This window comes from Rhinoraja longicauda, chromosome 1 (assembly GCF_053455715.1).
Source record: "Rhinoraja longicauda isolate Sanriku21f chromosome 1, sRhiLon1.1, whole genome shotgun sequence".
NCBI classification, from domain to species: domain Eukaryota; kingdom Metazoa; phylum Chordata; class Chondrichthyes; order Rajiformes; family Arhynchobatidae; genus Rhinoraja; species Rhinoraja longicauda.
This window is the reverse complement of record NC_135953.1, coordinates 138,782,896-138,794,923: the sequence shown is the minus strand read 5'-3', so window position 1 is coordinate 138,794,923 and position 12,028 is coordinate 138,782,896. Positions and strand designations below refer to the sequence as shown.

Below are 12,028 nucleotides of genomic sequence, written 5' to 3'. Positions count from 1 at the left end.
CGTCGTCTCACATAGCGTCATCAAGTCGCCTTACAAACGTCATCACGTCGCCTCACACAACGTCATCACGTCGCCCAACCTCGCACACGTCACCAAGCCCGAGTGCAATGTCCAATGGATCAGTGTTGTTGTCTCTCTCTCTCTCTCTCTCTCTCTCTCTCTCTCTGGGGGAGGGTAACAACCAAAGATACTAGAGGAGAAAGATGGACCACTCCGTCGAAATCGCCCGCACTGAAGAAGTGTTGTCCGCAACGGAGCCGCCATTTTAGTAAGCAAACCCCGCCTCTCGCAGTGTAATCAGTGTTGGGGGGTGGGGGGGGGGGGGCAGTATGTGTGATACCATTAACATGCAGAATATATCTCATCATTATATCCCCTGTGTGATGATACCAGTATATCACACACAGTATGTGTGATGACACTATTAACATGCAGAATATAACTCATTGTGGCGGTGCCCGGGGATTAGACCACTCCCTGGGTCATCCCCCTCGACACTGAGTGGACGGGGGGGGGGGGGGGGGGATTAGGCCCCTCCCTGGGTCACCCCCCTCGACACTGAGTGGACAGGGGGGGGGATTAGGCCCCTCCCTGGGTCACCCCCCTCGACACTGAGTGGACAGGGGGGGGATTAGGCCCCTCCCTGGGTCACCCCCCTCGACACTGAGTGGACAGGGGGGGGATTAGGCCCCTCCCTGGGTCACCCCCCTCGACACTGAGTGGACAGGGCTGGGGATTAGGCCCCTCCCTGGGTCATCCCCCTCGACACTGAGTGGACTGGGCTGGGGATTAGGCCCCTCCCTGGGTCACCCCCCTCGACACTGAGTGGACTGGGCTGGGGATTAGGCCCCTCCCTGGGTCATCCCCCTCGACACTGAGTGGACTGGGCTGGGGATTAGGCCCCTCCCTGGGTCATCCCCCTCGACACTGAGTGGACAGTGTGAGTGGACAGTGGGGGTGGATTAGGCCCCTCCCTGGGTCATCCCCCTCGACACTGAGTGGACTGGGCTGGGGATTAGGCCCCTCCCTGGGTCATCCCCCTCGACACTGAGTGGACAGGGCTGGGGAGGGGTCAGGAGCTACGGGGTTTACCTGAAGGGACTAGAGTTTACTCTGGTGCGAGAGACTGAAGAAAGTGGATGTTCTGATGCTACATTAAAGTTACTGTTGATCCTTACCTGGCTTCTTGCCTGATGCCTGCTGTGTCCAGACCCACTACACTGGTGACCCTCGACATTTCCTCGCAAGTCGCGATGGACCCGACCGCTCCTCAACCCGCACTACCCGGCCCTGCCGGTCAGCAACTCCTGGACCCTGCGGGACCCCACCCCGTGGACTGTGCCGGCCGCGCCGTTCTCCACGCCGTGGTGGTGGAGCTGCCTCCCCTGAGGACCGACGACCTAGACTTCTGGTTTGAACAGGCCGAGGCAAAGTTCGCCCTGCGGGGCGTAACTGCCGACGCCACCAAGTACTTTTACGTTATCAGCGCCCTCGACCAGGCCACCGCGCGTCTGGTCCGAGCCTTCCTCCGCGCCCCCCCGGCGGCCGATAAGTATGAGGGCCTCAAGACCTTTCTTCTGCGGCAGTTCAGCCTCAGCGAGGCCGAGCGGGCGACCCGGATCCTCCGGATGCCGGGCCTGGGTGACCGCCGCCCGTCGGTACTACTGGCCGACATGTTAGCTCTGCTGGGCGACCACAAGCCCTGCTTTTTATTTAAACATGCCTACCTGCTGCAGCTGCCGTCCGATCTCCGCCAGCAGCTCATCAACGACCCGTTCACCAACATGCAGGCGGTGGGCAAGCTCGCCGATGAACTCTTGTTGGTCCGTCAGCTGTCCTTCGACGCGCTGAAAGTCACTCCGACGACGATCCGCAGGTAGGGGCCTCGATCGCCCGCACCTCCACCGCTCCTCGACGTCCTTCGCGACGGGACCCGGCTTCAGCAGCTCACCCAGCCGGCGGCGCGTCTTTCCCGGGCACATTCCCTGCTCGTGTACGTCAAGCGGCAGCGTTCGGTGCACTCCGTCACCTTGCAGCCTGTTTCCCCTCCGCCTGGGCGACCCGGTCGTGCTGCCGGATGGGCCCCTGTCGTCCGTGGACGCTACGTTCTCGCGCATTCTGGCCGAGTTCCCCAAAATCCTCGACCCCCACTTCCATTCCTCCGTCCCGAAGCACGGGGAGGAGCATCACATTCCCACCACTGGCCCGCCCCTGCACGCTCAGGCGCAGCGTCTTCCACCGGACAAGCTCCGTCTCGCTCGGGAGGAGTTCCGCCTTATGGAGTCGCTGTCACTGAGTGGACAGGGCTGGGGAGGGGTCTGGAGCTACGGGGTTTGCCTGAAGGGGCGAGAGTTTACTCTCGTGCGAGAGACTGAAGAGAGTGGATGTTCTGATGCTACCATTAAAGTTACTGTTGATCCTTACCTGGCGTCTTGCTTGATTCCTGCTGCATCCAGACCCACTACATCATCATTATATCCCCTGTGTGATGATACCAGTATGTGTGATACCAGAATATCGTACACAGTATGTGTGATGACACCATTAACGTACAGAATATATCTCATCATTATATCCCCTGTGTGATGATACCAGTATGTGTGATACCAGTATATCACACACAGTATGTGTGATGACACCATTAACATGCATCATTATATCACCTGACATCAGTCTGAAAAAAACCCATGACATCAGTCTGAAGAAGGGTCTCGACCCGAAACGTCACCCATTCCTTCTCTCCTGAGATGCTGCCTGACCTGCTGAGATACTCCAGCATTTTGTGAAATATATACCTTGAACGAGGGGGCGTGGCTGCGTTCTGCAGCTGCGGCTCACCGGCAGTCTCTGTCTTTTTTTTGTTTTTGTCTTTGTTATCGTTTAAATGTTTCTTTTGATTTATTTTTAACTCTGTATGTGTGGGGGGTGGTGGGAACCTTTTTTTCCAATCTCCTCAACGGAGATGCGACCTTTACCGTGTTGTGTCTCCGTTCGTGCTACGGCCTAACACCGTGGAGTCGGCGGCCTCCAGCTGGGATCGACCTTGAAGACTCCGGTCGCAGGGCCTGGACTTACCATGTCGGAGGCTTCGGCCGTGGGCCCTGCAGACCACAACATCGGGAGCTCGCAGGTCCCTGGCTGGCGACCGGCTTTCGGGAGCTCCAGCCGTAGCAGCTTCGACCGCCCCGAAGCGCGAGGTTTGATTGACCCGCTCGCAGGCCCCTCATCACCCTGCGTGGCCTGGCCGCGGCACTTTCCATCGCCCGGTGGGGGCTCAGGACCTTCATCGGCCTGCTCGGCTCGGCCCTGGGACTTTCCATCGCCCGGTGGGGGCTTCAAAAGTCAGGAGCCTCGAGCGCCTCGTGGCACCACGGGGGAGGAATGAGGAGGAGATAAGACTTTTCTTTGCTTTCCATCACAGTGAGCGTGTGCCTGGAGCAATCACTGTGATGGCTGTTTGTGTTAAAAATTGTAATTGTGTGTCTTGTGTTCTTTATTGTCTACTGCCGGACCCTGACGTGAGAGGACGCTGGCGCTATTTTTTCGCCGCTTCTCCGTCGGGATAGTTTGTCTGTTTGTTTTTATGTTTTTACTGTTTTTGTAAAGCGTCTTTGAGCATTTGGAAAAGCGCTATAAAAAATAAATGTTTATTATTATTATATCTCGTCTATCAACTCACAGAATTTTGTTGTTTTTCTTTTAAAATGTTTCTGCAAGTTTCTGCCTACAAAAATGGCGCCAATAGACAATAGGTGCAGGAGGAGGCCATTCGGCCCGTCGAGCCAGCACCACCATTCAATGTGATCATGGCTGATCATTTTCAATCAGTTCCTGCCTTCTCCCCATACCCCCTGACTCCGCTATCCCCAAGAGCTCTATCCAGCTCCCTCTTGAATGCATTCAGAGAATTGGCCTCCACTGCCTTCTGAGGCAGAGAATTCTACAGATTCACAACTCTCTGACTGAAAAAGTTCTTCCTCATCTCAGTTCTAAATGGCCTTAAACTGTGGCCCCTTGTTCTGGACTCCCCCAACATTGGGAACATGTTTCCTGCCTCTAATATGTCCAACCCCTTAATAATCTTATACGTTTCGATAAGATCTCCTCTCATCCTTCTAAATTCCAGTGTATACAAGCCTAGTCGCTCCAGTCTTTCAACATATGAAAGTCCCGCCATTCCGAGAATTAACCTAGTAAACCTATGCTGCACGCCCTCAATAACAAGAATATCCTTCCTCAAATTTGGAGACCAAAACTGCACACAGTATTCCAGGTGCGGTCTCACTAGGGCCCTGTACAACTGCAGAAGGACCTCTTTGCTCCTATATTCAACTCCTCTTGTTATGAAGGCCAACATTCCATTGGCTTTCTTCACTGCCTGCTGTACCTGCATGCTTCCTTTCAGTGACTGATGCACTAGGACACCCAGATCTCGTTGTACGTCCCCTGTTCCTAACTTGACACCATTCAGATAATACTCTGCCTTCCTATTCTTACCACCAAAGTGGATAACCTCACACTTATCCACATTAAACTGCATCTGCCATGCATCCGCCCACTCACACAACCTGTCCAAGTCACCCTGCAACCTCATAGCATCTTCCTCACAGTTCACACTACCACCCAGCTGTGTATCATCTGCAAATTTGCTAATGGTACTTTTAATCCCTTCATCCAAGTCATTAATGTATATTGTAAATAGCTGCGGTCCCAGCACCGAGCCTTGCGGTACTCCACTAGTTACTGCCTGCCATTCTGAAAGGGACCCATTTATCCCCACTCTTTGCTTTCTGTCTGTCAACCAATTTTCTATCCATGTCAGTACCCTACCTCCAATACCATGTGCTCTAATTTTGCCCACTAATCTCCTATGTGCAACCTTGTCAAAGGCTTTCTGACAGTCAAGGTACACCACATCCACCAGCTCTCCCCTGTCAATTTTCCTGGTTACCTCCTCAAAGAATTCCAGAAGATTAGTCAAGCATGATTTCCCCTTCATAAATCCATGTTGACTCGGAACAATCCTGTTACTACTATCCAAATGCTCCGCAATTTCGTCTTTTATAATTGACTCCAGCATCTTCCCCACCACTGATGTCAGACTAACTGGTCTATAATTTCCCATTTTTTCTCTTCCCTCCTTTCTTAAAAAGTGGGACAACATTAGCTACCCTCCAACCCACAGGAACTGATCCTGAATCTATAGAACATTGGAAAATGATCACCAATGCGTCCACAATTTCTAGCGCCACCTCCTTAAGTACTCTTGGATGCAGACCATCAGGCCCTGGGGATTTATCAGCCTTCAGTCCCATCAGTCCACCCAACACCATTTCCTGCCTAATGTGGATTTCCTTCAGTTCCTCCGTCACCCTAGGATCTCTGGCCACTAGAACATCTGGGAGATTGCTTGTATCTTCCTCAGTGAAGACAGATCCAAAGTACCAGTTCAACTCGTCTGCCATTTCCTTGTTTCCCATAATAAATTCCCCTGCTTCTGTCTTCAAGAGACCCACATTTGCCTTGACTATTTTTTTCCTCTTTACATACCTAAAAAAGCTTTTACTATCCTCCTTTATATTATTGGCTAGTTTACCCTCATACCTCATCTTTTCTCCCCGTATTGCCTTCTTAGTCATCTTCTGTTGCTCTTTAAAAGAGTCCCAATCCTCTGGCTTCCCACTCTTCTTTGCTTTGTTGTACTTCTGCTCTTTTATTTTTATGCTGTCCTTGACTTCCCTTGTCAGCCACGGGTGTCTCTTACTCCCCTTGGAATCTTTCCTCCTCTTTGGGATAAATTGATCCTGCAACTTCTGCATTATTCCCAGGAATACCTGCCATTGCTGTTCCACCGTCTTCCCTGCGAGGGCCTCCTTCCAGTCAATTTTGGCCAGCTCCTGCCTCTGTAATCCCCTTTGCTATAATGTAATACTGACACTTCCGATTTACCCTTCTCCCTCTCAATTTGTAGAGTAAAACTTATCATATTGTGATCACTGCATCCTAGTGGCTCTTTTACCTCGAGTCCCCTTATCAGATCAAGTTCATTACACAACACTAAATCCAGAATTGCCTTCTCCCTAGTAGGCTCCAGTGCAAGCTGTTCTAAGAATCCGTCTCGGAGACACTCCACAAACTCTCTTTCCTGGGGTCCATTACCAACCTGATTTTCCCAGTCTACCTGCATGTTGAAATCTCCCATAACCACCGTAGCATTACATTTGCGACATGCCAATTTTAGCTCCTCATTCAACTTGCACCCTATGTCGAGGCTACTGTTTGGGGGCCTGTAGATAACTCCCATTAGGGTCTTTTTACCCTTACAATTGCTCATTTCTACCCATACTGATTCGACATCTCCTGATTCTATCTCACCCCTTGCAAGGGAATGAATATCATTCCTCACCAACAGAGCGACCCCACCCCCTCTGCCCACCTGTCTGTCTTTTCTATATGTTGTGTACCCCTGAATATTCAGTTCCCAGCCCTGGTCCTCTTGTAGCCATGTCTCAGTGATTCCCACAACATCATACTTGCCAATGTCTAACTGAGCCTCAAGCTCATCCACTTTATTTCTTATACTTTGCGCATTTAAGTACAACACTTTTATTTCCGTATTCACCTCCCCTCTCACACCGGTCACAATTGGCCCTGACCTTACTCTCTTATCCCTTCTAGAACTTCCCTCCCCATTCATTCGAGAGTCCTTTGCAATTTCTCCTGTATTTGCTTCCCCTTTAACTCCATCTCCATATTCCCAGTTTGTCAACCCCTCCCCCCCACAAGTGTCTTCTGCCCCAACAGCTCCCAAGAGGGTGTACCTGTTTGCAATAGGCACAGCCACCGGGGTCTCCTGTAGTCCACGTTCGCTCCCCCCTGAAACGGTCTCCCACCTTCGCTCGACCTGGACCCTTGGCGTGACAACCTCGCAATAGGTCCTGTCCAGGAAACTCTCGCATTCCCGGATGGCCCTGAGATCTTCCAGCTGCCTCTCCAACTCCGCCACACGTCCATTCAGGAGCTGCACCTGGACACAGTTCTTGCAGGTGTAGCTCCCAGAAGCTCCAGCGGTGTCCCTACCTTCCCGCATCCTGCAGGAAACACATTGCACCAATTTGTCCGCCATTACTTCAGAGAAGTCAAAAACAATTCAGGCACAAAAACAAGCGTAACCTCCTCACCTCAGCCTCCTCGCCGAAGACTCGCAGCCAAAGACTCGCACTTTTCTCACAGGGCACTTTGCACCCGGACAGGGCTGCTCCCCTTGTGCAAGTCTTGCTTATATCAGTCACTAAATTACTTAATTGGCCAATTTACCAAACCTCTACTTTAATTGATCAACCAATCCAGGTACTCACTTCTATACTGCCTTCCTGACAAACTTGGAGTTATGCACTTTTCTAACTGACTACAAACGGACTCTTGGCAATCTTTTTAAACTTCCTTTACACACAGCAATTAACACTTACTTTGCTCTCAGCCAACGGTCTTCCTTGCTCTGTTCCCGACCTTTTCTGACTGACGTGACGTACTGCTAATGTAACCCCACTTTTTAAAAAGGGAGGGAGAGAGAAAACGGGGAATTATAGACCAGTTAGCCTAACATCGGTAGTGGGGAAAATGCTAGAGTCAGTTATTAAAGATGGGATAGCATCACATTTGGAAAGTGGTGAAATCATCGGACAAAGTCAGCATGGATTTACCAAAGGCAAATCATGTCTGACGAATCTTATAGAATTTGTCGAGGATGTAACTAGTAGAGTGGATAAGGGAGAACCAGTCGATGTGTTATATCTGGACTTTCAGAAGGCCTTCGACAAGGTCCCACATAGGAGATTGGTGTACAAACTTAAAGCACACGGTATTGAGGGTTCAGTTTTGAGGTGGATAGAAAATTGGTTGGCGGACAGGAAGCAAAGAGTAGGAATAAACGGGTCCTTTTCGGAATGGCAGGCAGTGACTAGTGGGGTACCGCAAGGCTCAGTGCTGGGACCCCAGTTATTTACAGTGTATATTAATGATTTGGACGAGGGAATTGAATGCAATATCTCTAAGTTTGCGGATGACACGAAGCTGGGTGGCAGTGTTAGCTGCAAGGAGGATGCTAGGAGGCTGCAGAGTGACTTGGATAGATTAGGCGAGTGGGCAAATGCATGGCAGATGCAATATAATGTGGATAAATGTGAGGTTATCCACTTTGGCGGCAAGAACAGGAAAGCAGAGTATTACCTGAATGGTGACCGATTGGGAGAAGGGGAGATGCAACGTGACCTGGGTGTCATGGTGTACCAGTCATTGAAAGCAAGCATGCAGGTGCAGCAGGCAGTGAAGAAAACGAATGGTATGTTGGCATTCATAGCAAGAGGATTTGAGTTTAGGAGCAGGGAGGTTCTGCTGCAGTTGTACAGGGCTTTGGTGAGACCGCACCTGGAGTATTGTGTGCAGTTTTGGTCTCCTAACCTGAGGAAAGATGTTCTTGCCTTAGAGGGAGTACAGAGAAGGTTTACCAGATTAATCCCTGGGATGGCGGGACTTGCATATGAGGAAAGACTGGATAGACTGGGCTTGTACTCGCTGGAATTTAGAAGACTGAGGGGGGATCTTATAGAAACATATAAAATTCTTAAGGGGTTGGAGAGGCTAGATGCGGGAAGATTGTTCCCGATGTTGGGGGAGTCCACAACCAGGGGTCACAGCTTAAGGATAAGGGGGAAGTCTTTTAGGACCGAGATGAGAAAACATTTCTTCACACAGAGAGTGGTGAGTCTGTGGAATTCTCAGCCACAGAAGGTAGTTGAGGCCAGTTCATTGGCTATATTTAAGAGGGAGTTAGATGTGGCCCTTTTTGCTAAAGGGATCAGGGGGTATGGAGAGAAGGCAGGTACAGGCTACTGAGCTGGATGATCAGCCATGATCATATTGAATGGCGGTGCAGGCTCGAAGGGCCGAATGGCCTACTCCTGCACCTATTTTCTATGTTTCTATGATGTTTCTACTACGGTTTTTAGTGTCGAGTGGTCTATCTTGCTCCTCTGGTACCTTTGGTAACAATGATGCAGACAATCAATAAAACAAAATGAATGAAAGGAATGAATGAATGAATGAATGAATGAATGAATGAATGAATGAATGAATGAGTGAGTGAGTGAGTGAGTGAGTGAGTGAGTGAGTGAGTGAGTGAGTGAGTGAGTGAGTGAGTGAGTGAGTGAGTTTATTGGCCAGGTATGTGCATATACAAGGAATGTGCCTTGGTGCTCCGCTCACAAATAACAACACAAACATACAGTTAACAATTAAAAATAAAGCATAAACACATCAAAACAATAAGGATACAACATTACAATGTGGGTGAAAATAAACCAGAGCAAAATAAATAACTTTAAAATAAATAAATAAATATTTTTCTTTTAAGTAGTATAAATAAATAAATAGATAGATAGATAAATAAAATAAAAAATAAATAGAAAACCAAATAGAAAAATAAATAGATAAATAGATAGATAAATAAAAAGATAAACAGAAAAATAAATAGATAGATAGATAGATAGATAGATAGATAGATAGATAGATAGATAGATAGATAGATAGATAGATAGATAGATAGATAGATAGATAGATAGATAGATAGATAGATAAGCAGAAATAAATAAATAGAAAAATAGATCAATAAGTAAATAGATCAATAGAAAGATAAATAGAAAAATAAATAAAGAAATAGACAAATAGATAAATAGAAAAATAATAAATAGATAAATAAATAGAAAAATAAATAAATAAATAGAAAAATAAATAGAAAATAGAAAAATAATAGAAACAGAAAAATAAATAGATAGATAAATAGAAAAATAAATAGAAAAATAAATAGATAGATAAATAGAAAAATAAATAGAAAAATAAATACATAGATAAATAGAAAAATAAATAAGTAGAAAAATAAACAGAAAAATTCATTTTTAAAACTCAAAAATAAATAAACATAAATAAATAAATACGCAGATAAATAAATAGATAGATAATTAGAAAAATACATTTTTAATTAAAAAAAAAAAAAAGTAAAATTTAAAAAATACAATCAGTAAAATATAATCTGGAGGCCAGTCAGACTAGTTGGAGAACTGGGAAGGGAGAGGGTTGGAGAGAGAGGGGGAAAGCAAGGGTTACTTGACCTTAGAGAAGTAAATGTTCATACCGCTGGGGTGCAAGTTGCCCAAGCGAAATATGAGGTGCTGTTCTTCTAATTTCCACTCTGACAATGGAGTAGGCCCAGGACAGAAAGGTCAGTGTGGGAATGGGAGGGGGGGTTAAAGCATTTGGCAACCGGGAGATCAGGAAGGTTAAGGTGGCCTGAGAGGAGGTGTTCAGTGAAACGATCGCCCAGTCTCGCCAATATACAGGAGTCCACACCTGGAACAGCGGATACAGTAGATGAGGTTGGAGGAGTTGTATGTGAACCTCTGCCTCACCTGAAAGGACTGTTGGAGTCCATGGATGGAGTCGAGGAAGAGGTATAAAGACAGGTATTGCATCTCGTGCGGTTGCAGGGGAAAGTACCTGGGGAGGGGGTGGTTTGGGTGGGAAGGGATGAGTTAACCAAGGAGTTGTAGAGGGAGAGATCTTTGCAGAAGGCGAAAGGTCTTGAGATGTGATGATGTGATTAGTGGTGAGATCACATTGGAGGTAATGGAAATGTCGGAGGTGTTAGGGGGGGGAAAGGTGAGAACCAGGGGAACTCCGTCCTTATTGTGTCTGGGCAGAGGGGGAGCGAGACTGGAACTAGGGGACAAAGAGAAGACCCGTGTACGGGACCCATCTATGACACCAGGAGAAACCACGTCACTAAAGAATGAGGACACCTCGGATGTTTTTGTATGGAAACCCTTACCTTGGGAGCAGTGGCGGCAAAGATGGAGTAATTGGGAGTCGCAAATTGCACCTTTGCAAGAGGCAGATTGGGAAGAAGTGCGGTCCAGATAACTGGTGGTCGATACGTTTGTGGTAGACGTGATGTGATGGAGGCAGAGAGATCAAGAAAGGGGAGAGAGGTGGAAGAGTGTGCGGGGCTACTTCTTTAACTTGGAGAAAGTGAGAGGAGTCAAAAAAGAGAAGTTGGTGAAAGTGAGGAAATATTCTGCTGGGCAGAGAAGAGTGTTAGTAGGGGGAAAAGGGTTGGGTCTTTGTTCAAGGAAGTTATGTTGGAGCTTGAGACCTTCCTCGTGGGGAATGGAGGTGTAGAGGGACTGGATGTCCAAGGTAAAGATGAGTGAACGGGGGCCTGGAAACTGAAAGTTATTAAACTGAATGTTATTAGAACGGAGATGAGGAAAAACTTTTTCACTCAGAGAGTTGTAAATCTGTGGAATTCTCTGCCTCAGAAGGCAATGGAGGCCAATTCTCTGAATGCATTCAAGAGAGAGCTAGGTAGAGCCCTTAAGGATAGCGGAGTCAGGGGGTATGGGGAGAAGGCAGGAACTGATTGAGAATGATCAGCCATGATCACATTGAATGGTGGTGCTGGCTTGAAGGGCCGAATGGCCTCCTCCTGCACCTATTGTCTATTGTCTAAAGAGTTAAGGGCGTGTGAGGTGGCTTGGACGTAGGTGGGAAGGAACTGGGCAAGGGATGAATAGGTTAACATATGATTAGCGTTTGACTGGGCCTGTACTCGCTGGAGTTCAGAAGAATGAGGGGGGACCTCATTGAAACGTACAGAATAGTGAAAGGCTTGGATAGTGGATGTGGAGAGGATGTTTCCACTGGTGGGAGAGTCTAGGACTATAGGTCATAGCCTCAGAATTAAAGGCTGTTATTTTAGGAGATGAGGAGGAATTTCTTTAGTCAGAGGATGGTGAATCTATGGTATTCTTTGTCACAAAATAATGCGGAGGCCTAGTCAGTGGATATATTTAAGGCAAAGGTTGATAGATTCTTGATTAGTACAGGTGTAAGTGGCTATTAGGGGGAGGCAGGACAATGGTGTTATGGGGAAGAGATAAATCAGCCATGATTGAATGGCGGAGTAGACTTGATG

The 12,028-nt window shown here is 47.8% G+C and overlaps 1 protein-coding gene across 1 annotated transcript; it reads left to right on the top strand.

The window, feature by feature from the left end:
* The first annotated feature begins 113 nt into the window (after positions 1 to 113).
* On the top strand, positions 114 to 2,799 carry LOC144597693 (uncharacterized). The gene is made up of 2 exons (XM_078407227.1): positions 114 to 268; positions 1,211 to 2,799. Exon 2 carries the CDS (start codon positions 1,254 to 1,256, stop codon positions 1,878 to 1,880), a length of 627 nt encoding a protein of 208 aa, XP_078263353.1. The 5' UTR covers positions 114 to 268; positions 1,211 to 1,253; the 3' UTR covers positions 1,881 to 2,799.
* Positions 2,800 to 12,028: the final 9,229 nt, after the last annotated feature.

Bases quoted from the DNA above. Each gene is read 5' to 3' on its own strand.
- LOC144597693 (XM_078407227.1), top strand. From the start codon at position 1,254: ATGGACCCGACCGCTCCTCAACCCGCACTACCCGGCCCTGCCGGTCAG.